This window comes from Lissotriton vulgaris, chromosome 5 (assembly GCF_964263255.1).
Source record: "Lissotriton vulgaris chromosome 5, aLisVul1.2, whole genome shotgun sequence".
NCBI lineage: Eukaryota > Metazoa > Chordata > Amphibia > Caudata > Salamandridae > Lissotriton > Lissotriton vulgaris.
Window position 1 is genome coordinate 1959106838 of NC_141693.1, and position 27741 is coordinate 1959134578.

Genomic DNA, 27741 nt, shown 5'->3' on the forward strand with positions numbered 1-27741 from the left:
TCTGTGTGTGACTTGTAGAGCTGAACTTCCCATCCCAGTGCCCTGGGTCAGTGGGTCACTATGGCAGCTGCGGCTACCTGTGAGTGATTTGTAGAGCAGAAGTTCACATCCCAGCAAGAGAGCTCGGTGGTTAATGTGGCTGCTGCAGAGATCTGTGCCTCAGGTGTCAATCACAGGTTTGAGTCCCAAGGTCACACGTTGTTGCAGTAAGGCACCTGCAGACGAGGCCTGTGAGTAACGGCCACTGGTTTCAATCTTAGCAGGACAGCCTATTGGGTTAATGTTCGTACTGCAGAGAAGCGTGTGTATTCAGTTCATGAGTTCCCCTTTAAGGAGGGCCATATAAAATCTAACACAAGGATTAATTAAAAAGGTGATTTGCACAGTGCAGGCTGCCATATTTAGTGAATTCACAATGCTTTCCAAGGCACAGTCCAGTTCAAAATGTTTGTGAATTGTGACAAAAGACCACGCGGAGGAATGTCCTCGTGTGTACTGTGCTTACAGTTTCAGGGGAAAAGTAACGTTTGTTTCAGAACGTTCAGGAACCCCTGAATGCGGACTTCTTTCAGCTGAGATCAGCATGGAAGATGGGCCATATAGTTTTATTGAACGAATTGTTTATATGTACTTTTTATGATTGTCTCAATAAGCAATCGAATAAAGTCTCTTTGAATTGAATTGGGTAATATTGGGTAACATCTGCCATTGTTACTCTTCACGCCCCGTTGGACGAGACAAACCTTTCCAAAAGCAAGCTGCATCTCCGTCTAATAGCGCTCCGAAGTTGGTGACAAGCAATGCACTGAAAGCAATGCAAAATTATGCTAAAAGTAAATCAGTTAAATATAATATATATTTTGCGGTGATCCTTGCACGAACCCCGATCCAGCTACAAAAAGCACTAAACAACTACTGCACATTCATGGCAAGTCTCAACCTAAAAGTCAATATAAAAAAAACCTTCGTGATGCACGCTGGTACCAAAAGGAAAAAAGTAAAGTCAATACTTGTGGATAAAATCCCTCTTGAAAGAACTAAAACTTACTCATACCTCGGCATCACTATTGACGAAGAGTTTAATTGGAAACAAGCAATCACTTCACGTAAGCTGTCTCTCTCAAGAACAATTGGTGCTTTAAAAGCGTTCTCCCTCCGTCTAGGAAAAAGACCTATAACAGAGATGTTAAAAATTTATAACGCAAAATGCATCAGCACTGCCATTTTTGGTGCAGGAGTCTGGGGAACAGCCAACGCTGAACAAATACAGAAAATTGAAAACCTCTTTCTAAAATTCTTACTAGCAGTCCCTAAATCCACAACTACTTTCGGTTGCCACTTGGAACTTGGATTGGATCATATTTCAGACCTCATTAAGATTCAACCCATTATGCTGTGGCGCAGAATATGGGCAACAGATGAATGCCACCTGACAATCATCGAGGACTGTATGAAACTAGACTGTATGAACAAGATTAAGTGGCTAAGTTACGTAAAATCCTTCCTTGCGGATATCGGTCTGTCGAGGTTCTTCGAAGAACCTCAGTCAGTAACAGACATATCAAAGAAAGACTTAAAAAAGCTATGCCTGTCCCATCTAACTCAACTGCGACTGATGTCCGAAATAGGAAAGCCATCAGTCCAACACTGCCTTATGATACAACTGATTCCATCTATTCAACCGTATCTGCAGTATGACCTGGCGCAATTTGAAAAGTTTCTTCTCACCCGCTTCAGGTGTAATCTCTTTCACTTTATGGTTTCATTTCCGTCACAGAACATATGGACACCCAATACGACACCGTGCCCCTGTGACTCTATTTCATCTCAGTCCACGATACATGTTCTCTTCTTTTGCAGATTTTACACGCCACTTCGCAAAAGGTGGATTATACCAATTTTAAAAGTCATGAAGATCCGCAGATGCCGCCCAGCGTACCAGGCGCTGCAGTTTCTGGAAAACACCTTAGCAACTAAATCTGTTGTACACTATTTAAAACTGTGCCTCAGGCATCGCACGAACTTATGAAAACCATATAGCTGCATTAATTACGGACTTTAGAGACAGTATAGTGCTCTCTGTGAGAGATTAATCTTTTATATTTTTTTGAACCTAATGTTATCAATAACTTTCCTTATTTTTTTATTGTGTATATTTGTACTTTTATGGCTTTCACCACGAAAACCGAATAAAGTTCTTTTGAATTTAATTTTGAATATATATTTTGCATCTAAAAATCAATCTTGATAAATACATATTGATCAAAAAATGAGACAACAAATCGATGTTGATAACCTTAATATGTTAATTAATGATACATTGCTTCGCTATATACCTTCTTCATGTGCCTTCCTCAATTGTTTCTGAAGTACAGTAAAGCCTCACCTTACCCAAAATCAACACTTGATTTAACGAACAACTAAAAAGTGCTAAACTTCTCACCAAGCAGGCTGCGTGGCGAAGGCGTAGATCGTATGCAGCGGCAGATTTACTAATTTATAAAACATGATAAAAGACTCACAAAAGCTCCATGGTCAAGGCTAAATCAACATTTTAGCAAATCAGATTACCGGTGCAGGTAGCACATCTAAAATGATTTTTATGTTCTGAATTCTGTAATCAATCCTAAATGTGAACCTCTTACAACCACACCAACACAGGATGCTTGTAATAACTTGCTGCCTTCTTCAATTAAATAAAATCCTAAGGATTGATACATACATTGTACCTGCTTAACAGGTTTTCAAGACCTTTCTAGATACAGAAACCAAAACAGCGCTTGAGCGTGTACTCTTGGACGTTCTTTGTCAGACCGACCAACAAACTATCAAGGTGTGAGCATCGGGCCTGAATTCAGGGTCCCTTTGAACCCAGGCCCAGCCCAGTCTATATAGGGAAATTACTCATACCTTTCCTCTTAAATGTTTTTACTTCCCTTTCCACTGGAACTGGTCCCTTGGCCTGGAAGAAGGATATTGCCTCCTGTCTATTCTTAGTGAACGGTAAACTAGAGCCAGGAGAGGTCTCCATCTCCCGTCTTATCACCCTCTAACGTGCAGTGAGTAAAGTGCTCGAAAAGGCAGTCACCAAACAATTACCAGATTATCTATGAAACAACAACCCCACAGATGATGTACAGTTCAACTTCAGACCGAAGAGATGCACTGAGTTTGCCGTGGTTTATGGCTACGGAAGAACTGAACGCCATACCCGATGAGGGACATTCATTGATTGTCATTTATTTAGACTTGTCCACACCAGTTGACCACCAAATCTTGATTCAACATCTTGAGAACATCGGCATTGGTGGGCCTTTCTTCTTCCTTAGATGGAAGAACGCAAACTGGTTACATTTCTATTTGAATTTGTTTCAGTTTTTTTATGGATCCACATCTTCTTTGTTCCTACTGTTATTTAATATTTAAGTTCAATCCTTCCTCAAAATGCTAGGCGCCTAAGGATGTGTCTATTCCTACGCCAATGATATTCAGATCATTGTTTCTTTGGATAGGAACTTTAATTCCCCGCTTGTCATGCTTCAGGCCTGTTTGTTGAAGATGGAACAATGGATGGCTTTCAATTTTTTCAAAAACTCAATACCAGAGAAACTCATTTACAGAATGTAGGAAAGCATAATGATCACTCAGATCAGGCATACTCACCCACTAGTGAGGTCTTTACTCCCGCAGAGGCTTTGGAAGCCAAATCATTGGGCGTCCAACTCAGTAAAGTACTAACCTGACAATCTTAAGGAGATGCACTGTGTCGCTTTAGCTATCATACCTTATGTCTGTTGAGAAAGGCATTCTGCTTTCGACAAGACAATCTGCAATCAGTTGTATCTACGTGTGTATCATCAAAGCCAGTGCATCAATCTTTATATTCATTGGTGTTAAAATAATCAATTGATTGGCATAGATAATTAGTTTAGTAGCTAAACGTCTACCTGGGATAAACCCATTCTGGTCCCTGTGTACAAGAGAAATAGACACTTGAGATAAATGATTCGCCAGAATCTTTGAAAAGATCTTGTAATCATTATTAAGTAGACTTATCGGTCGATAAGAATGATTCTACTCCTCTGATTTACCTTTTTTAACAAAGCTGACTACTACAGCTTGCGTAAACGAAACAGGGACCGTTTCAACTTTCAAAATTTCATTATATAATAATTTCAAAACAAAATTCAGCTGTGATAAGAACAGCTTGTAAAACTCTATGGGGATCCCATCACACCCACATGCTTTAGCAGAGGGTGAAGACAACACGCAATGGTTTATTTCTTCTACTGTGATTTCTGTGATTAAGCTATCTTTTTTCTCCTGCGATATTAAGGGACAATTCATTCCATTAAGCCAGGCAACCACTGCCTCAGATGAGGTGTTGTGAGGATCGAAATAAAGCTTCCTGTATGTTCCAGAAAGATGGCAACAATTTATCCTGGGGATGCGAAGTAGATCTTCCGGGAATTGGTTCGTTTATTTTTTTATAGTGTTCCTATTGACCTTACGTTTTGTTGACCACGCAAGATATTTGCCTATGTGTTCGTTCTCTTCATACCTTTTCTGCAGAACCACATCGTGCGCTAGGATTTTCTTGGAAACAAAGAAATCTTGTAAGTCATATTTAATTTGATGCAGCTTTATTTTATTTTCTCTGGAGGGTGCTGCTAAAAATTGAGCCGTAAGAATCGGAAACTGTTTTTCCAGCTAGGACTTTTCATAATTCTCTTTTCACCTTTTGTATGCATTATAATTAATTACTTCCCTCAAAAAAAATGCCTTCAGAGCCCCCCAGACTGCAAAAATTGGGGCTGTATTTTTATTGCGTTTCACAAAATCCTCTTGCAACAAACGCATGCCAGCCACCCATTGCTCGTCCACTAAGATAGACTTGTCCAATGACCATCCAAGCTCAGTTCGGGTTCAGTTTGGATTTGACATTGGACCGATACTAAATACTAAAGCATGGTCAGAGAAAGGTTTTATAATGATCTCAGATTTAGTGCGTCAAAGAGCATGCGATACGAGAAAAAGGTCAATTTGTGAAGACTAATAATATCTCTTCGAGTGGCAACAAAGCTGGCATTATCTCTATTAGTCATGGAACGCGGCAAGGCTGCCCCCTTTCTCCTATACTGTTTTCCTTACTCTTGGAACCTTTAGCCTGTACAATAAGGCAGGATTGTTCTATCTCACCCCCGGTTCCCAGTGCCGCTAAATTGAAGGTGTTCGCCGATGATAGGGCTTTATATCTGGCAGCTAAGGAAGACAATATCCGGCGCACTTTTGCCAAAATAAGTGAATTTACACCTATGGGGAGTTATAAAATAAATCAAGCTAAGTCACAGGCTCTTCTTTTTAACTGCTCTCCATATAAGATATCTGGGAATATTTGTTACGTTCCATCTAGAAGATCTATTTTTCCTCAATTTTATTCCTACTTTTAATAAGAAGCGAAATCTGTTACCCCAATGAAAAGACCTTCCTTTGACAAATATGGGTAGAGTAGCTCTTATTAAAATGAATATAGTACCCTTGTTCTTATTTTTATTTTCTAACTTGATAGTCAAGGTCCCTCAGTCCTTTTTTGAGCAAATCAATTCTGAAATAAGATGTTTTATATGGCAAGGCAAAAAAACAGGACTAAAGTTAGAAACTCTACAGCTAGAAGTCGAAGATGGGTATCTTGCACTACCCAATTTATAAATATACGACCAAGCCTCATTAATCAATTTGTTAAATTACAAAGGCTCGAAAGAGATGTCTTCCGCTAACTTTTTTGTTGATCTAATGCTAGGCGAAATGGAGATCGCTCTTACTTCTTTCTTTCAAATCCCTAAGCTTCCAAAGATATCACAATTAAAAATTTTCAAGATTGTAGCCTCTATGTTCCAGAAGGTCTGGGAGGCATTTGATATTCCTTGGCTACACCTGCAGCTGAGATTAGTCGTTTGTCCCTCCTTGGGACTACATATGTCCATCCGGACTGGCGATCTCTGGGCTAAATCCCGATTTTCTAAACTTCAGGTTTTTTTTTTTAAATGGCAGATTGGGAACCTGGCAGGAAATCAGGACATATAATAGCAACATCAAGATGTCTCTCTTTTTTTAGCTACTTCAAGATAAATACGTTTTGCTCAGGATTAAGGAATTTGGACAATTGTAAAGGGTTATTATTAAGTGAAGCTCATTTTCTACTTAAAGTTAGGGGAATTGGGAATTGGTATAAATTGTTTAAATCGACTCAGAACGATCAAATAGTTCGTATTCGCCTAGAAAAACTCTCTGACTCAATCGGCTGCTGTCTTAACCCCCAGCAATGGCAAAGCTTTAATAAAATGAGTTATAAAGCAATAAGAGCAGTTAACCTAAGGAGGATGGTGTTTTTTAGTAAATGGCGGATTTATTTTACTCTGGCTAAACTCCATAAAATCTACCCAGCAGTTGATTATCGATGTTTTAGATGCCATCAGGCTGTAGGCGATTGTCTAAATGTGGGATTTATATGTACCCAGATTACAAGCTTTTGGGAAAAAGTTTTTTTAGACGTAGGAAGAATTCTGGCAGTCGATCTTCGTCCCGAAGCCTCTACAGCTCTTCTAGGTCGAGTAGAAGCTCGAAGTGTATTAACTCTACCTCAACGCCAATTTATTTTCACCTCCACCTTGGTAGCAAGATCTTTAATTTTGGCTAATTGGAAATCAGTAGTGACTCCAACTATCCCCCAATGGGTAAATAACATGTATAGAATTTTAAATCGAGAAACTATATAAGCAAGGAGAGTGGGCTCTGTAATTAAATTAAATAGAATATGGAAAGAATGAAAATAATCAATTATTTTTCTGTAATTTTTAGGGTTTCTGCATGTTTAATATGTTACTCATGATATGTATTTCGATCTCTATAAGCATGTTATGTAAATCTTGGAAGAAGTATTTCAAATGTATTTTATGCTACATTAAAAATAAAAACTTTACAAAAATGATACTCTTCTCACCGCGGACATTGAGCCCAAACTAAAAGACTACAAATGCAGCAGTCCTTCTAGTCTGATATCTAAGAAAATACAATCATGTGTCAGAGGTTACTAGGGTGCTTCGCCGGATGCCTGTATATTAAAGAGTTCATGTGCCTTGAACTTAAAGCTTTTTACTTTCAGGACAATGTGTGCTTGAATGATGTAAACCTACCTAAAATTCCTGTTCATTTACTTAAATCTGAGAAAGTTAAACTTCCGCAAATTCAGATTCGTGGGAGCCAAACTAAGGAATCAGATGCTGCTAGAATACAAAGAAATTCTACATTTTCAGGAAGGCACTATGTAAACCAAAGCCCTCCTTCAAACCTTTACCATTAAAGGCATTACCTCCTTCTACCTGCAAGAATATAGATTTCACAAAAATATAGAGCAGGAGACATATTTTCCATCGCATGCTTTGTGTAAAGAGGACAAAAGAACAATATAGCCTTACAGCCCGCCGTAGAGGGCTATACCAGCTATTAAAGGCCCTCTCCAGCGTTAAAGGCCCCGAGCCGAAGGCGAGGGCCTTTAACAAGGGAGAGGGACTTTAATAGCGGTATAGCACATCTACGAAGGGCTGTAAGGCTATTAGAACATTCTGTCACTAGAGGACAGAATGGTCTAACAACAAAAAAAACAAAGCCTTATGGGAGCGTGAGGGGATTGGAATCATCTCAGGTTCCCTGAAGCCTTTGTTTACAGCCAGAGCGGTGAACAAAGAAACATTGGAATGTTGGAGCTCCAGGCTTATACCAGCCATTATAAGCCCAGAGCACGCCATTGTTTTCAATGGAGCTCCCAACATTCCAATGTTCTAATATGTATTAGTAAATTGTTTGATGCTTCCACTAGGCTGTTAACCATGTGTATACATAACTTTGTTTAAAAAAAATTATACAGATAATTTCTTTTGCCAGTTTCCCATTTGTACAGACTGGAAATAAAGTTGGTTTTCACTTTAGAGCTACTTGTACCTTTTACATTTGAACAACTGAAAACTGATAGCAAAAAGGTGTATTAAAGACTTCTCGTTTTTCTGCTCCGGTACAAAATGTGGCTTTACAGCAAATCCAGTCCGAAGTATTCATTATTATGAGAGCAGGGAATATTGAACAAAATGTACATTTTCATTTTTTCCAGTAGCTGCAAAAACGTATGTAAATTGTTTTTGGTGTAAATCAAAGCCGTGCCTGTCCTTTCCAGGTGTAGGCCAGTGGGATTGTTTGTGTATACGGTACAAAACAGGCATGAATACTTTACACATATCGAAAGCCCATACGTATTTTAGTAAATGTGCCCTGCTTATGCGTAGGTGTTCGTATGTATATTCTCTGTTAATTAAAAAAAAATACTAAAAGTGTTGCATAATGCAAAAAGTTAATATCATCTGGAAATCGCAGGCTTCGGTCAGGAGGAAGTGCACAAGCTTTTATAGAGCCCGACAATATAAGCAGAATGTTCTGTCTCAGTATTGTACAATATTGTTCATTTTGCAGGACAGTTCTTAAGCCTGATTTATTGCAAAAATGCCCAGAAAAAAATACATTTGGGTAAGCAAACCTGCCTCGACTTTAGAATTGTCCTGCAGATACAAATCTTACTGAATGTGACCATTTGTAGAGTGTGTAAAAAACACAAACATTTTACGATTTTTTACAGCCAAAGTGCGCCGTGTGCTGCCAGAGAGGTCCCCCTGACACTTGGGGCTCTGGGCAGAAACCTGGCCCTGCCGAGAACCCCGGAACCAGCTCACGCGGATTGCGTGGTAAAAGGAGTGAAGACTTCCATCCTTCATAGAGTTGTATACGCAACTGTAAATTCGACGCACAAACAACAGATTGAAAAGAGGCCACGCTTCACCACAACAGAAGGCTGCTGATACGGTCACGCGCTGTTGACCTACAAACCGAGGCCATGGGAAGACCTCGAGCTTTCCCTGGCCACCCCCCGGCTGGGGTCCTTGACACACATTCACTGACCCTGTATGTAGCGCACACCACAAACTGAAAAGCACCTTGCACAAGTATTAAAGGTGCAAGACTAAGCACCGACGGATGCCTCCTATATTATCGACATCAGACGGATTAAACGGCGAGTCGGCCTCGGCAGCATTTTACCGTGTCCGAGCCGCTTCCACGCAGGTGTCCCGCCACAGGGCTGTGTCCCGACATAACGCGCTTCCTTACTATTAATAGATATTGTTAAATCCGTCTGTACAGATCCACAAATGGTACTAGAGACCGAGAGATACGTTCATAGATGTAAAGGAAGACTGGTGTATCCGCGGACAGATAGATTGATAGACAGGTGCTTATGAAGGATACAGACAGACTGACCTACAAAGTGATCAATAGACGTAAAGAGAGGTCGACTGACCTACAATGAGAGAACATGTGAGAAACAGGGGGTGGCCTTGAGAAATAGATTATTAGATAGGCTGGAAGATGGCTATAGTGTCAGAGGGATGGTAGATAGGCAGACAGACAGACAGATAGGTACGTATATAGGTAGATAGATAAACAGGTAGATACATAGACAGGTGTATCGATATACACACAGGTAGATATTTATGCGGGTAGATAGATAGATAGATAGATAGATAGATAGATAGATAGATAGATAGATAGATAGATAGATAGATAGATAGATAGATAGATAGATAGATAGATAGATAGATAGATAGATAGATAGATAGATAGATAGATAGATAGATAGATAGATAGATAGATAGATAGATAGATAGATATGGATGGACAGACGAACGGACAGATGAGTGGATGACAGACAGACGGATGGATGGACCGACAGGCGGGTGGATTGACAGGTGACTTACTTGATAGAAGGGACAGGACGCAGAGTACGATCCTGGCACCCATGGTCCCCTGCCGAGTAGAGCTGGGACAGTGGAGCCGGCGCGTGACTCCCCTCCGGATGGCTGGCCTCTCTGGGAGGAAACGGCCTCGCTTCAGCCAGGTGCGGCCTCTTGCGGGCCAGACGAGGGCTGCTGGGCCCTCCCCTGTCGGCCATGGCAGCCGCTTCCGGTAAGGTCAGACATCCGCAGGCATGTGCCCCCGTCTCTGCTCTGCTGGACGTGCCGTGCCCCTCCCCAGCCAGCGCCCCCCAGGGTCTGTCCTCCGTGCCCGAGACAAGGCTTTTCACCCTGCCCACCTGCGGCCCTTCGGCCTCCGCGATTAAATGCTGAAATGGGAGGGAACGAGAACAATGTTCTAAGTACCAAAGTGTTCAGGACAACGTGTGCAACAACAGATTGTTAATTCGACATGTAACTTACTCAGCATCAGAGACACACTATACATGGAGCATCAGAAATTGTTTAAGGAACGAGTCTCTGTCTCTATGAACTTTGTCTCCGGAGAACAGAATGTTTAGTCGAAATATGCACGGATGCCAGAGTAGAGTTTGGTGTTAGGGGCAAGTCCTTGTCCTCTCGCATCCAGATGGCGGAATGCTGTGCCTCGCCACACCGGCACCCTTTAGGGGCACGCCTCGCCCAGGACTGCAAGATATGTGACCACATCACCCCCACCCTGATGGAACACAAGGGGACCCCTTTGAACACATCCCATACTCTGCAGCAAGTCTCATCTAGGGCTGGAAGAAATATGACCACATCACCCCCACTTCAATGGAGGGGACCCCTTTGAATGCACCATACACACACCCCATCCCGTCTCATGTACGGAAAGAACAAATATGAACACATCACCCCCACTTCAATGGAACTCAAGGGGACCCCTGTGAATGCACCATACACACACTCCATCCCGTCTCATGTACGGCAAGAACAATTATGACCACATCACCCCCACTTCAATGGAGGGGACCCCTTTGAATGCACCATACACACACCCCATCCCGTCTCATGTACGGAAAGAACAAATATGACCACATCACCCCCACTTCAATGGAGGGGACCCCTTTGAATGCATCATACACACACCCCATCCCGTCTCATGTACGGAAAGAACAAATATGACCACATCACCCCCACTTCAATGGAGGGGACCCCTTTGAATGCATCATACACACACCCCATCCTGTCTCATGTACGGCAAGAACAAATATGAACACATCACCCCCACTTCAATGGAACTCAAGGGGACCCCTTTGAATGCACCATACACACACCCCATCCCGTCTCATGTACGGAAAGAACAAATATGAATCACATCACCCCCCTTCAATGGAACTCAAGGGGACCCCTTTGAATGCACCATACACACACCCCATCCCGTCTCATGTACGGAAAGAACAAATATGAACACATCACCCCCACTTCAATGGAACTCAAGGGGACCCCTTTGAATGCACCATACACACACCCCATCCCGTCTCATGTACGGAAAGAACAAATATGAACACATCACCCCCACTTCAATGGAACTCAAGGGGACCCCTTTGAATGCACCATACACACACCCCATCCCGTCTCATGTTCGGAAAGAACAAATATGGACACATCACCCCCACTTCAATGGAACTCAAGGGGACCCCTTTGAATACATCCCATACTCTGCAGCAAGTCTCATCTAGGGCTGGAAGAAATATGACCACATCACCCCCCACTTCAATGGAACTCACGGGGACCCCTTTGAATGCATCATACACACACCCCATCCCGTCTCATGTACGGCAAGAACAAATATGAGCACATCACCCCCACTTCAATGGAACTCAAGGGGACCCCTTTGAATGCACCATACACACACCCCATCCCGTCTCATGTACGGAAAGAACAAATATGGACACATCACCCCCACTTCAATGGAACTCAAGGGGACCCCTTTGAACACATCCCATACTCTGCAGCAAGTCTCATCTAGGGCTTGAAGAAATATGACCACATCACCCCCCACTTCAATGGAACTCAAGGGGACCCCTTTGAATGCATCATACACACACCCCATCCCGTCTCATGTACGGCAAGAACAAATATGAACACATCACCCCCACTTCAATGGAGGGGACCCCTTTGAATGCACCATACACACATCCCCATCTCGTCTCATGTACGGCAAAAATAAATATGAACACATCACCCCCACTTCAATTGAGGGGGCCCCTTTGAACACATGCCACACTCTGCAGCAAGTCTCATGTAGGGCAGGAACAAATATGAACACATCATCCCCACCCTGATGGATCTCAAATGGACCCATCCTACATGAATGAGCAAGGTCTCTGGTGTTGGATATGCTTGTTTAAAGGGATGCAACAGCTTTTGCTATTTGTTTATATTGGACTTTGGCTTTGGAATCGAGTTAATGGGTTAAAAAAAAATCAGTTTTTGATATAAAATTATAAATGAGTGGGTTTCATAGAGTGGAGAGTTGGGGCTTTGGTATAAAAAATGTGTGTTTCAGATGTAGCAATGGTGTCTGTGATATCTAAAGAGTGGATTATTTGGAATCGAAAGAGTTGGGTCTTTAATATCGAGAGAGTGGGTTATTTGGAATGGAAAGAATTGGGTCTCTCTGATATCGAAATAATTTTTGGGGGGAATAGCAAGAGTTAGGACTTTGAGATCAAAAGAGTGGGTTATTTGGAATAGCAAGAGTTAGGACTTTGAGATCAAAAGAGTGGGTTATTTGGAATAGCAAGAGTTGGATCTTTGATATCAAAAGAATGGGTTGTTTGGACTAGAAAGAGTTAGGTCTTTAATATTGAGTAAGTTACATAGTGAATAAAGATTTAGATAAAGATTTATATCTTTCATATTGGATGAGTCGACACCATGGCATAGTCGAGTTTAGTCTTTGATATCGAATGAGTGGATTTTATGGTTGTAGAAATGGTTGGGTCTTTGAAATAAAATCACTAGGGTGTTTTATATAGAAAAAGTAGGGAGTTAAACTAAAATTAGGGAGTCACAAAGTGTGTAAGAAATTTGAATATCAGTTTTCCATAACTGTTAAAATGTGGGTTTCAACTTTCAAGGGTCCTCTTTTGTGCGGGTGAGTGTAAGATGGTGAGGGCTGTCGATTTCTGAAAAAGACTTTTGGAGCAGAATTTGAAATTCTTTAACTTATTTTTTTTAATATTTTCCTTGTTAGTTAACTACAGAGGGTAGTTGGGCTGTACACTGAGTAGGTATCGGAGCGGTGTAACTGGTTGAGGCTTCTTTTAAGCCTTTTTTTATTTTTATTAATTTTTATTGAAACATTTTACCCTTTTACTTTACTCACACCCTAGGCAACAGGTATATATATATATAATTAGTGACAAAAAATCCATCACTTAAGCATAAATACAAATTCATCTCTATTCCAAATGAATCTTGATTAATATTGAAAATGTTAATAATTAACAATAAATAGTTTTAGATCCATAATGAAGCCAAACAACATTCTACAGTGCTACCTGAAACAAAATTGGGAATAAAATATTAAATCAATCCTTAAATCCATCAAAAATTTAAGCTCAACATTAGTTTATTTATAAGAGTGTAACCAATCCGACAGATGCCCCCAAATTTTCCTACCTTTTGTTTTGCTATCTTTCCCTTGCACTCATACAGAGAAAGTGCCCCTGCCATTGCTGGAATGATGGGGGGTGGGGTTCGAGCCAAGCTAAAGCAATGCGCAGCCGGCAAAACTGCCATCACCATGAAAATTAACTGAGCCCCCATCCCCAATATCGACTCACATATCCCAAGCAGCATATTCTGTGGGGTTTGGGAAAAATATAGATTAACGATCTCCCATAAAATAATGCAATAATCAATCTAAGTGCACAAGGCAAGGGCAAGAACAGAACATATGGACCAAATCAGCTCTTAGTTTCTGACACCGAGGGCAGTGTATCCCAACAACTGCCCTCCATTTAGCTATTTTAGAAGGAGTAAATTATAAATCCAAAATCGTTTTTATAATGCTTAGATTGGAGAATAGAAGAACAAAGTACTGTACAACCTAATTCCAGGGATTCAAAAAAGTTGAAACCGTCTAGGTCAAGCTTCTCTTGCCATTTGGAATTGTAGCTGTTAAATAGGAATAAAACGCAACTGCTAGTTAATAGTCAAGCGGTAACCCAGGACCATCAGGTGATGGAACAGGGGTTATATCTTGGGTTCAATGTTACTGCTAGGGTAGAACAAATTGTTGAGATAAATATGTCTCCGGCCATTGATTACGCCAAAAAAGATTTCCTAAGATGGGACAAACTGCATTTATCATGTATGGGGTGGAGCAACTAGTTAAGAAGTCTCCTGAAAGTGCTGTATAGCTTTCAAACCATCCCTCTTGAGATTGAGAGTTTCTGGTTTAAAGCAATAGACACAATGGTCACTAGCTTTATGTGGTCTGATGGGAAAATCAGGAGGGCAAATAAGTTCTTGACTTTATCTAGGGAAAGAGGGAGTTAGGCTCTACCTAACTTTAAGTAATACAACTTAGCGGTGAACAACCTTTACAACAAAACTAAGGGTTAACTGGGCGAAGACCTGTGTCTTTCCGCTCCGAGCGGACACACCTTGCCCTGCACGTGACTTGGGGGTGGTCTGGGAGCCATCTTGCTTTACTTATTTGGGAGTCCGTATCTATCACGAGGCCGCGGACCTATTAGAGGGCAATATTGGACGTTGCGTACGGGCGCTGAGAGGTTGTATGTCCTTTTGGGCATCCCTCCCCCTGACGGTGTTAGGTAGGATTGCTCTGTTGAAAATGATAGCGCTCCCACGACTCCTGTATTATTTTCGAACGCTGCCCGTTTGGATTCCTCAGAGGACCTTTCGGGACTTGCGGACGATGGTTATTGACTTCCTTTGGGGGCATGGCCGCCGTAGAGTGGCACTTAACACGTTGCTTTGCCCCAAGATTGAGGGAGGAATGGCCGTCCCTGATTTTGAGTTGTATTACCTGGCGGCGCAGCTTCGGGTTCTTACACAGCACGTGGCTAGGGTGTTCAGAGGGCCGGAGTGCGACCGAGAGTTGGGGATACAACGCCATGTCCTGGCCTATATCGTTATGCAGCAGAAATTGGAGCTGCGAGGCCTCACTATGGAGGAGCAGACACTCAGGTCGTGCTGGCAAAGGAGTCTGAGGAGGGCGAAGGCGGCCCGACCGTATGCACCGGAGATACCGATAGGCATGTTGACTGCACTGCCGCACGGGGGCGATTGGTCCCCACTGTCGGAATGGGAAGAGTTGGGACTGCAAGTGGTGGGGGACCTGTATGTTGACGGGACCTTGGCGCCCTTCGGGGTACTGCAGGAACAGTTTGGGTTGCCGGAGGGGAGCTTCCTCTTGCATGCGGCGGTGGTGGCGGCCATTCAGAAGCACTGGAAAGGGGGGCTCATTGAACCAGACACGACTATGGCATGCCAGTACGTAGTGATGGCCGCTGGCACCTTTAAGGCGGTGACCTGCCTACATAATAGGATGCTGCATGAGGGGCTGGAACCGCTCCTGGGGCTGAAAGCGAAATGGGAGGCGAGCGTAGGTAGGCCCATTCCGGACACGGTGTGGAGCCATATTCTTAGGCGCACGTGGAAGGGCACAAGGAACGCGCGCTTCCAGCAGGTGCACTTCTTTGTATTACATAGGGCCTACTTGACTCCGGAGAAGATCAAACGGTACTTCCAGGTGCAGGAAGCGCGGTGTCCGAGGTGTTTGACGTCGGAGGCAGATATGGATCACCCGCTCTGGGGCTGCCCGAAACTAGAAGCTTACTGGGCGGAGGTAGGGGAACTTCTCAATGCAGTGACCGATAGGGAGGTGGAGTTTGATATGGCGGCGTGTTTGTTGCTCTGGTTCCCACACACCAAACACACTAAGGTGACAAGCAAGTTTATTGACCTAGGGCTAATACTGGCGCAGCGAGAGATTACTTGGCACTGGAAGTCCAGGGAGGGCCCGTCTGTGAGGAGGTGGACGAATGACTTGTTGAGGAGGTCCGAGCGCGAGAGTGTGCTCCGAATGAGGCAGGCTGTCAAGCTTGATAATGAAAAGACCTTAGAATCGGCGCGTGCATGGGAATTGATAGTGCAGGCCTTGCGTGATTCATTGGTGGAGGATGAGGACTGAATGGATAGGACTCAAGGACACCGCGAGGCTTACGGGTACGGAGGTATCAGCGGATCTGTAGCGAGACCCAAGCAATAGTCAGGAACATGGCACACACCATTAGCGGTTGCAGGCGGGGGGGTACTAGGGGTTGTTTAGGGGTTGTTGAGGGGTGGGCTAGGAGCCGGGAGGCAGATTGGATACGGCAACGATTCTGGATTGGGACTGCTCACTGGGTCTGTGGAGAGTGGGTGGATAGCGGGGGGCGGCAGGGGAGCATGAGACGGACATGACGAGGCCCTTGTAGGGAACGGGGAACGGGACTGCAGCGGATCCGTAGCACTGAACTGGTGGACTTGGATGGCTGATGTTGGGGATAGGTTAGGGGTTGGGGGGGTAAAATGCAGATACGTGAAGCGATTTCGACCATTGTCCCTCAGGGACGCTCACCATGCTGTCTTGCTACTATCTGGGACGCTGTGCCGCCCGGCCTCCGGGATGCGGGCTGAATGGCTGTGTATGATCTAAGCTCTAATGATTGATGTGGGGAGGCACCATGGGTGTACTGGTTGAGCAATTGTATGCAATGGTTTCTAATTCTGCAATAAAAACATATTAAAAAAAAAAAACCTTTACAACAAAACTATTACAACGCACTACCATTACAACGCAGGCATTACAACGCAAACCATTACAACGCATTGCGCTGGGGGGCGCCCTAGGATAGGAAATAAGTTTAATTTTCTATCCAACACCTTCCCTAGTGTCCACGGGGACTGGAGTTGGAATAGAAAATTAAACTTTTCACTATCCAGCACCTCTAACCGCTATGCGTTGTAATGGATTGCGATGTAAAAACCGTGTGTTAAAGGCATGCGTGGTAAAAGCATGCATTGTAAAGTGATACATCCCAACTTAGTGGCTGCCTTGCAGCATATGTGTCCACTTTTTGATAATAAAGTGGTGGAGTGCGGGGCTGAGGATTTTGTTCCATCTATATGTGGAGAAGTGTGGCTCACCGGTTAGAGGAGGCAGACCCTGATGCAGAGGTCAGACCAGGGACCAGGGTTCAATTCCCAATGCGGCAGGGTCTTGAGCTCATAATGTCCACAGACTCGATAATTCTCGCCTCGGTGCGTACTCAAATCGTGGGTTCACACTCTGCAACTCTGGGCAATAGCTTGCTTAATCTCCACTATGGCCCCACCGCGACGGGATGCCTGGTCTTCACCTTGGGGATGCCCAGTAGGGGTAATCTCGCAGGGAAAGACAGGACGGGTTCCCAAAGCAAGCGCCTTGAGACCTTACGGTGAAAAGGCGCTATATAAGAGCGTATGATTTACGATTTATATTTAAGCTTGTGATTGATAGGCCCGTAAAGGGATGTTTGTAAGCATGGGCAGAAAATCCGTTACGCTCGCCGATTTTGCAGATTTTCGGTAAATTCGCAATTCGCGTGATTTGTAAATTTCCCGCAAAATCCGTAAATTCGCACGCAGCGGATTTCTTTTTCTTGGTGATACAATTTTGCGGCGCGCGGCGTTTACTTCCCGTCATTCATCGTTTGCCGAGTTATTTTTCTTGATATTTTGCGAGTGCTGCGCCATTTTGGATCTTGCTGCGGGATCCCGCGGGAATTTGGCAAGCGCGATTACGTAATCGCGGCTTGCCAACTTTTACAGCGAGAGTTTGTCAACGCGAGTATGCCGTGATCACGTATCGAGGTACTTCGCAATTGCGAGCTTGGAGATGCGGCGAGCAGCAACAATCTCGCACTCGCGAAAATAAAAAATTTGCAATTCTGCACAAGAAATCCACCAGCAAGCAGCATAAACCTGGAAATGATGATTTTTATCTGAATAACTCCTCAGGTTGACATTTGCCTGCACTTTTTTTGCGAGGAGTCCATTTTGGGGAGGGGGGGGAGGAAGGAAGTGCCCCACAGTCTTCAACTTCCTGTTCCTGTCCAGCAGGCTCCTCCCAGTGCTTTGACCATCTCCTGGTCACTTTTCATTTGGATCTGGAGCTGGAAGGATTACTTTTTGTGGATACTGCTGGATATTTGGATTTGAGGCCTTTTTGACTTTCTTTGGATCACTTTTGGATTAGAAATTTCACAAGTATGTTTGTTTGGGGCATTACAGTTGCTGCAACTACAATTTTGGAATTTTCGATTTTTGGGCTGTTTTGAGGCCTTTTGCCCAGGGGTACTCAGTGGTGGGTGCACTGAGTCTTTCTGTGGGGTGCTTTGAATTTAAACATCATGGAGGGGCTGGATGGCTTGGGATTGTGCTGATTTTTCAGTGATTTTCGTTTTTTTGGCCTGTTGTGGCCTTTTCACCCGGGGTAGTGAGTGGTGCATGGGCCTAGTCTTTCTGTGCGTTGTCTTGAATTTAAACATCATGGAGGGGCTGGATGGCTTGGGATTGTGCTGATTTTTCTGTGATTTTCGTTTGTTTGGCCTGGTGTGGACAGGCCATGTGGTTGGGGGCCATTTTGAGTGCTGCTACAGGCCCTGGCCATGTGTTGTGATGGAGGGGGCCATTTTGAATGCAGGCAGTGTTCTCAGGCCTGCACCCATTTTGCCTAGCTTTCATCCATTATGCCCAGGGGTAGTGAGTGGTGCATGTGCCTAGTCTTTCTGTGGGTTGTCTTGAATTTAAACATCATGGAGGGGCTGGATGGCTTGGGATTGTGCTGATTTTTCTGTGATTTTCGTTTTTTTGGCCTGTTGTGGACAGGCCATGTGGTTGGGGGCCATTTTGAGTGCAGCTACAGGCCCTGGCCATGTGCTGTGATGGAGGAGGCCATTTTGAATTCAGGCAGTGTTCTCAGGCCTGCACCCATTTTGCCTAGCTTTCATCCATTATGCCCAGGGGTAGTGAGTGGTGCATGTGCCTAGTCTTTCTGTGGGTTGTCCTGAATTTTAAACATCATGGAGGGGCTGGTTGGCTTGGGATTGTGCTGATTTTTCTGAGATTTTCGTTTTTTTGGCCTGTTGTGGCCTTTTCACTAGGGGGTAGTGAGTGGTGCATGTGCCTAGTCTTTCTGTGGGTTGTCTTGAATTTTAAACATCATGGAGGAGCTGGATGGCTTGGGATTGTGCTGATTTTTCTGTGATTTTCGTTTTTTTGGCCTGTTGTGGACAGGCCATGTGGTTGGGGGCCATTTTGAGTGCTGCTACATGCCCTGCCCATGTGCTGTGATGGAGGGGGGCATTTTGAATGCAGGCAGTGTTCTCAGGCCTGCTCCCATTTTGCCTAGCTTTCATCCATTATGCCCAGGGGTAGTGAGTGGTGCATGGGCCTAGTCTTTCCGTGGGTTGTCTTGAATTTAAACATCATGGAGGGGCTGGATGGCTTGGGATTGTGCTGATTTTTCTGTGATTTTCGTTTTTTTGGCCTGTTGTGGACAGGCCATGTGGTTGGGGCCCATTTTGAGTGCAGCTACAGGCCCTGGCCATGTGCTGTGATGGAGGGGGCCATTTTGAATGCAGGCAGTGTTCTCAGGCCTGCACCCATTTTGCCTAGCTTTCATCCATTATGCCCAGGGGTAGTGAGTGGTGCATGGGCCTAGTCTTTCTGTGGGTTGTCTTGAATTTAAACATCATGGAGGGGCTGGATGGCTTTGGATTGTGCTGATTTTTCTGTGATTTTCGTTTTTTGGCCTGTTGTGGACAGGCCATGTGGTTGGGGGCCATTTTGAGTGCAGCTACAGGCCCTGGCCAGGTGCTGTGATGGAGGGGGCCATTTTGAATGCAGGCAGTGTTCTCAGGCCTGCACCCATTTTGCCTAGCTTTCATCCATTATGCCCAGGGGTAGTGAGTGGTGCACGTGCCTAGTCTTTCTGTGGGTTGTCTTGAATTTAAACATCATGGAGGGGCTGGATGGCTTGGGATTGTGCTGATTTTTCTGTGATTTTCGTTTTTTGGGCCTGTTGTTGTGGCCTTTTCACCAGGGGTAGTGAGTGGTGCATGTGCCTAGTCTTTCTGTGGGTTGTCTTGAATTTTAAACATCATGGAGGGGCTGGATGGCTTGGGATTGTGCTGATTTTTCTGTGATTTTCGTTTTTTTGGCCTGTTGTGGACAGGCCATTCGGTTGGGGGCCATTTTGAGTGTTGCTACAGGCCCTGGCCATGTGCTGTGATAGAGGGGGCCATTTTGAATGCAGGCAGTGTTATCAGGCCTGCACCCATTTTGCCTAGCTTTCATCCATTATGCCCAGGGGTAGTGAGTGGTGCATGGGCCTAGTCTTTCTGTGGGTTGTCTTGAATTTAAACATCATGGAGGGGCTGGATGGCTTGGGATTGTGCTGATTTTTCTGTGATTTTCGTTTTTTGGGCCTGTTGTTGTGGCCTTTTCACCAGGGGTAGTGACTAGTGAGTGTTGCATGTGCCTAGTCATTCTGTGGGGTGTCTTGAATTTAAGCATCATGGAGGGCATGGGATTGTGCTGATTTTTCAGTTTTTCGATTTTTTTGGGGTGTATAACTGAACTGATGTTCCTCTGTCTTCCATTGCTTTTAGGTGCACAAGACTCAAGAGAACCACCAGTGCCAGGAAGAAGTCCTGCAGCGGTGTGTGTGTGCAGCATAACGTCACGCGACGTCACTTCTGGCCTCAGACAACTCTGCAATTCGAGCAACTGCGGCTTGCTGTCTGACCTGCTCTGAAGAAGATGGCCCCAAAAAAAGGTCTCCGTAGCTCCTCTAGCAAGAAAGTTGCTAGTAAGGAGCAGAAGAAGCAAGTTACCAAGGAGGCTGGTGTGCCGGCCGCCGCGTTATTTGGGAGCAAAAAAAAAGTACGCCTGCAGCAGCAGCGGGATCTGCTGGGGACCAAGCTGGGAGCAGCACCCCCGCTCCATTGGGTTCAGTGCCTCCACCACCACGCCAACTTAAGTCAAAGCCCTTGAGTGCTTCAGAGGCAGTCAGTGTACTTCTTCAATCACCATCGACCAGTGATGTTGGCTCATCGCAAGAAAGTAGCAGCAATGTCCCTGAATCAACACAGGTTGTTGTAACTCATCTGACAAGTGTTGAACAACCACAGCCGCAACAACAACACCATGTGCAAGTACAAGCCCAAGTACATGTGGAAGGAGAGGCAGTGCAAGGAGATGCGCAAGCAGAGGTGCATGGAGGGTCACAAGTGCCCACAATAGTTGTTCCTCCCGAAGTAGGGGCACATCAGGAAATTGACAATCAAACCGAGGTATCATTTGAGGAAGCCACTCCTCCTGATGATCATTCATTGTCTTCCACATCCCTACCAAGGAAAAGATAAGGGGGGTGTCTACATCTTCTTCAAGCCCACCTCCTTCTGATGATCTGGATGAAGATTGGGAACCATCATCACGGCAGTCTGAGAGTGAGGCACACCATGATCTGACAAAGATACCTAAGCGTAAAAGGAAGGTCGTCGAAAAACTCATAGCTATGGAGTGTGATGAGGCTCAACAAGAAGTGACGGATACTGCTGCTGATGAAGCCTCTCACGACGATGAGCCAGTCATCATAAAGGTCACTGCAGCCCCAGCGGGCATGCAGCAAAGAGACATTTTGACCCTATCCCAAGAAGCTGCTGAGCATGATGATGATGTCGACGAGGAGGCAATGAAAACACAACAATCATTGAATTTGGAGTTAACTAGTACACCAACACCTACCGCTTCCATATTTCTTCCTCGCAAGAAGGGACCTCCATCCACCTCAACCTCAATTAGTGGTGGTGAAAGTGCAAAACGTACTGAAGTTCGGCAATCCACATCCTCCACTTCATCTGGCATTAGCAGCAGGACCACCACCACCAGTATCGCCGCCTCCTCCGGCCCCCAAAGACATTTCAAGTCTGCAGTTTGGGACTTCTTTAGTGTTTGCCCAAAAAAGGAAAACGTAGCCATTTATAGCATTTGTAAGCTTCGAGTTAATCGTGGTAAGTTTGGTACCAACTATGGTACCTGAGGCCAGATAGGTCATCTTAGGAGAACGCACGCTGTCCAATGGCACCTAGAGGCGATCAAGGAAGCCCGAATTGCACGTAATGAAAACGTTGATGTTTCATCTGATGATGACGAGGAGGAAGAAGACGTGTCAAACACTTCACTTACACCCAGTACCCCTGTCAGCAGCACACCCTATGTGAGCCACACTAAGAGTGTGGGAGAGAGTGAGACACCAATGCGAAAAAGTTCATCAGCGAGCGTAACTGGGTCGAAGATATCATCATCATCATCCCCTAAATCCTTGGTCCAGGGCAACATTAAAAAGATGTTGTTTACAGAAGCGCAATATGAACGCAACCACCCACTGACGCGTCTGTATAACACTAAGCTGGCTAAAATGCTAGCTCTGGACCTTCTCCCTTTTTCTTTTGTAGAAGGGGTTGGTTTTCTAGAATTAGTGGCAGCGCTCTGCCCTAAATGGAAGGTTCCTAGCCGGTTCTATTTTGCCCGAGTTGCGGTTCCAGCACTACATGAAGATGTTCTGGAGGTGATTGGGGCAGCTTTGCAGAAGAGTGCTGTTCACACTATACATCTGACAACAGACATGTGGACCAGTGGCGCAGGCGCTGATTACATGTGCATCACTGCACACTGGGTCTCTTTTTCAGGGGTTAAAGCAAAGCTAAACGCAGGTGTTGACCCGGACAAAGTTTTTAAAGCTGCTCGGAAACATGCAACACTAGCCATGTTTGGTTTGGAGAAACGTCACACAGCACAAAACATTTTGGATGTGTTTAACACAAAGGTCCTTGACTGGCTGTCCCCAAAAAAACACCAGGTTGGTTATGTTTCCACGGATAATGGTGCCAATATAGTTAAGGCCATGCAGCTGGGTGACTATTTCAGAGTGCCGTGTCTGGCGCACTGTATAAACCTGGTTGTCAAAAAATTCTTGAGTGATAAAGACAGTGCAGCGTACAGGGTAGTGGACACCTGCCAAAAAATGTGCAAACATTTCAGCCATTCTTTTAAGGCCCAGAAGCATCTGAGGAGCCTGCTATATGAACGTCACATGCCAGTGAAAGCACTCATCCAGGAGGTGGCAACACGTTGGAACTCAACCTTCTACATGCTTGAGCGTCTGTTTGAGCAGTATACGGTACTCGATCACTATTTCTTTACACAGGGTACAGCTCAGAAGGAGGACCTGAGGATGGGTGCGGCGCAATGGGACATAGTTAAAAGCCTGACAAGCATGCTTCGTCCTTTTGAGTTCTTCACGCGTGCAGTCAGCAAGGAGGACTGTAATTTGGGAAAAGCTATCCCATTGTTGTACATGCTGGAGCACCAACTGAAGGAGGTGTGTTCTGTGTTTGAAAAAGATGAAGAAAACCAAGACCCTTTTGTTCTGGCGGAGAAATTATTAGAGCACCTACAAGGTGATGAACGTCTTAAAATGATCCACTCAAACCAGCATTACATTTGTGCTACTATTCTGGATACACGCTACAAAAAGGCGCTGGCAGGCCAAGCATTCTTTGCTTTTGCTGATGAAGATGTTACAAAGTACAAACAGTGGCTATCCTCCTCAGCCAAGAGGTTTGAAAGAGAACGGCAGGAAATTGAAGGAAAAGGCAGTACATCAGCATCAGCAGGCCATCCCCAGTCACAACAATCCACTTCTGCACCTGCGGCTGCGGCACAAGTGACCTCTCAGCCGTTAAAGAGACCGGCAACCGGATCATCTGCACCACCAGACACAACAGTAACATTGGAGGCTGAAGAGGATTGGCTAGCTCGGCTTGGGTTTGGTTCTCAAAAGGTCACAGCAACAGCTAAGCAAAGTGGAGGAACCTTGGAGGAGAACCTTGAGTCGATGGTGAAGGACTATCTGAATGACTCAACAGAGGTCTATGTTAATGCTGACCCATTGGCGTATTGGCATGGGAAAAAAGACTGTGGCCACAGCTCTCCAACCTGGCTTTAAACTACTTGTCTTGCCCACTCGCAAGCGTGTCTTCTGAACGTGTTTTCAGTGCTGCTGGTGGCATTGTAACTTCCAAACGGAGTCGCCTCTCGCCCAAAAATGTGGAGAGGTTAACAATGATCAAGATGAATCAGCACCTCATACCACCAGATTACAGAGTACGAGAAAGCGCGCCGGATGAAGACGAGGTGGACAGCAACATAGATGAGGGAATTTCTTCTCTGTCAGGTGACACTGAGCTCACCCTGCCTGAATTCGCAGAGTATGATGACGAAGCCTTATTCTTATTCATGGACCGTGATACCGAGCCCTGAAAATGAGACAACGAATCAATAACTTTCTTTTTCGTCCTTATTCACTTTTATTCCTGTGTGTCTGTCTTTCTTTGTTGTGCACAGTTAATATAATTCAAACTTTAATCACATAATCACAAAAACAAGCCCATCAGCAGAACTGTCTTCACTTGTTTGGTAATTGATTTGAAGGTGCCGCAGTCTGCATTCCTCAGGTTCACAAGTTCAGAAGAACATGCTCCTCTATCCTCCTCCTCCAGACTCCTATTTCCATCAAAGCAGAGGGCTGGTTTATGCCCAATGAAGAAAGACTCAGCACTTGTGGGGGTGTTGTTCTACCTCTTTGCGGGTGAGTTGACGGCTCTGGGGCCTTTGCTGGGAAGCTCTAATACCGGATAAAAGTGGTTTGGCCCAAATCCGAGGCGGAATTTTTTTTGTGTTTTTGCTGACTTGCTTGCCTTTGAGGTGATCATTGGGGGGGGTTCTGGCTGTTTGTGGGTGAGTTTCGGGGTCTGGGAGCACTGCTGGGACACTCTAATCTTGATTGCATTTGCTTTTCAGGAAATCCGTGGTGGTAAACCGGACTTATGGCCTAGCTACACAGCGCGTTTGGACCGAAGGCTGAGAAATATTGTAAGTGGGAGATTTTGCTTTTGGCCTGTTTGGGGGTGTTATGCTTTTTGGCGGGTGGGTTGGCGGGTCTTAGGGCATTCCTGGGAAGGTCTAATACCGGGTAGAAGTGGTTGGGACAAAATCCACACCGATTTTTTTTTTGGCTATTTCTGACATTTTGCTCAATGTAGCATTTTCGGGGGCCTGTTTGGGGGGCTTCCTGGTGTTTGTGGGTGGGTTTCGGGGTCTGGGAGCACTGCTGGCTATGGATACTTTACTTTGCAAGAGGTTTGAAGCAAATCCATGGTGGGAGAGGGGAGTTAGGGCCTAGCTGCAGAGCGCGCGCGGAGTGATTTGGGAAATTTGCAAAAAAATGACTAAGTCCCCATTTTTGTACTTTTGCTCTTTGGCTGTTTGGGGGTCTTCTACTTGTTTTCTCCTGGGTTGACGGCTCTGGGGCCATTGCTGGGAAGTTCTAATACCGGATAAAAGTGGTTTGGACCAAATCCGAGGCGGAATTTTTTTGGTGTTTTTGCTGACTTGCTTGCCTTTGAGGTGCTCTTTGGGGGGCTTCCTGGTGTTTGTGGGTGAGTTTCAGGGTCTGGGAGCACTGCTGGGACACTCTAATCTTGATTGCATTTGCTTTTCAGGAAATCCGTGGTGGTAAACCGGACTTATGGCCTAGCTACACAGCGCGTTTGGACCGAAGGCCGAGAAATTTTGTAAGTAGGAGATTTTGCTTTTGGCCTGTTTGTGGGTGTTATGCTTTTTGGCGGGTGGGTTGGCGGGTCTTAGGGCATTCCTGGGAAGGTCTAATACCGGGTAGAAGTGGTTCGGACAAAATCCACACCGATTTTTTTTTGGCTATTTCTGACATTTTGCTCAATGTAGCGTTTTCGGGGGCCTGTTTGGGGGGCTTCCTGGTATTTGTGGGTGAGTTTCGGGGTCTGGAGCACTGCTGGGACACTCTAATCTTGATTGCATTTGCTTTTCAGGAAATCCGTGGTGGTAAACCGGACTTATGGCCTAGCTACACAGCGCGTTTGGACAGAAGGCCGAGAAATATTGGAAGTAGGAGATTTTGCTTTTGGCCTGTTTGGGGGTGTTATGCTTTTTGGCGGATGGGTTGGCGGGTCATGGGGCATTCCTGGGAAGGTCTAATACCGGGTAGAAGTGGTTGGGACAAAATCCACGCGGAAAAGCCTTTTGGCACTTTTTGTAACTTAGGGTTCGTTAGGGTTAGCCCTAGCAGCAGGATTGCATGTGTTTCGGGGTGTTCTAGATTTTTGCAACTGAGTTCTGGGGTCTTAGAGCACTCGTGAGAATGTGTAATTTTGGTTGCAAGTCATTTGAAGAAAATCCATGGTGGGAAAGGGGGGATTTGGCATAGTTAAAGAAAGCCTTTGCCACTACTCTTAACTTAGGGTTTGTTAGGGTTAGCAGTATTTCTATTGCATGTGTTTGGGTGGGGGGGGGTTTCGAGTCTTGGAGCGATGCTGGCTATGGATACTTTTGCTTGGTTGCTTGCAAGTGGTTTGAATACAATCCACAGTGGGTAAGGGGGTATTTGGGCCTACTTTTACTTTCAAAGTACGTTTTGTCACCAGTTTTCTGCTAGGCCTCGTTTTTTGAGATTTGATTGGGGGTCTTCTACATTTTTGCGACTGGCTTTACTAAGGGTCTGGGTGGGAGCACTGCTGGGAAGATCTAATTTTGTTCTAAAACACAGTTTACAGTACACCTACCTTGAGGGGAAAGATCCGCTACATTAATTTGCCCATACTTATTTATCCTTCAAAAGGTGACTCAGACAGAGTACGCACTTTCAAAAATATTGTACTGTCTACTAGGAAAATCAAAGTGTGACTTTTTGCACTCCACAGTAGGCATGGGCGGAAAATCCGTTCCGCTCGCGGATTTTGCGGATTTTCGGGAAATCCGCAATCCGCGAGATTTGCGAATTTCCTGCAAAATCCGCAAATCCGCGAGCAGCGGATTTTGCTCGCACTGCTCGCACTGTTCGCGTGAGTTCGCGCCCCGCGAATAAGTGCGAAATTGCAGAAATACGATCTAAGCAAAACTGAAAGTAACTACTTACCAGGTTCAAAAGTTCAGGCACATCATTAGTAGCCATTTCCTGTAGTGCTTCCTGAGGGGCCCCTCCAGAGTTCAGTTGCCAGTTGAAACTATTATGTGACCCTGCTCTGAACCTCAGAATAGTTACACATATGCCACAAAGGTCATGAATTACAGCTAAGGGAGACAAGCAGGAGCCAGGCTGGAAGTTAAAATCCATTAATCAGCCCCTAATTCATTATTGTCAGTTGGGGCAGGGCAGGTGTTGTAACTAATTTTGCAACAATGAAAGCACTTAGCAAGTGCAAAAGATCACTAATCAGGGCGCACTAAGGAAGCAGGTGCCAGCTAAAAAAATATTCTGTGACACATTAATCAGCCCCAAATTAATTCAGGTCACTTGAGGCAGGGAAGGTGTGCTTTGCTTTGCCGAAAATAATGTACACTGGACAACCAGAGGGTGTGGTGATGAAACAGAGGGTGGCATGGGTGGGCCAGAGGGTGGCATGAGTAGTCAGAGAGTGGCAGTGGTGACAGAGAGTGGCAGTGATGAAGAAGAGTGTCCCAAACAGGTTGGACACGTAGAAACAACAAGTTCGCAAAACTTGCGACCCGACAGGTAAGTTCGCAAATTGCGAAATTGTAAAAACCCTCGCAAACTGGCAGAAACACGGGCGAACACAAAAAAAAAAAAAAATCCGCGGGAATTCGCGGATTTTGCGGATTGCGAGTTCGCAAATCCGCAAATTCGCGGATTGCCAATCCGCAAAATCCGCTCATGCCTACT

General features: G+C 45.0%; 1 protein-coding gene across 1 annotated transcript in view; it reads right to left on the bottom strand.

Moving 5' to 3' along the window:
* The window catches only part of LOC147717871 (natural cytotoxicity triggering receptor 3-like), an 83596-nt gene extending 73593 nt beyond the window's left edge, over positions 1–10003 (bottom strand). The window contains exon 1 of the mRNA XM_086920578.1: positions 9858–10003. Within this exon, the coding sequence (XP_086776704.1) occupies positions 9858–9900 (43 nt within the window). The 5' untranslated portion in view covers positions 9901–10003. The remainder of the gene's footprint in view (positions 1–9857) is intronic.
* Between the last annotated feature and the right edge of the window lie 17738 nt (positions 10004–27741).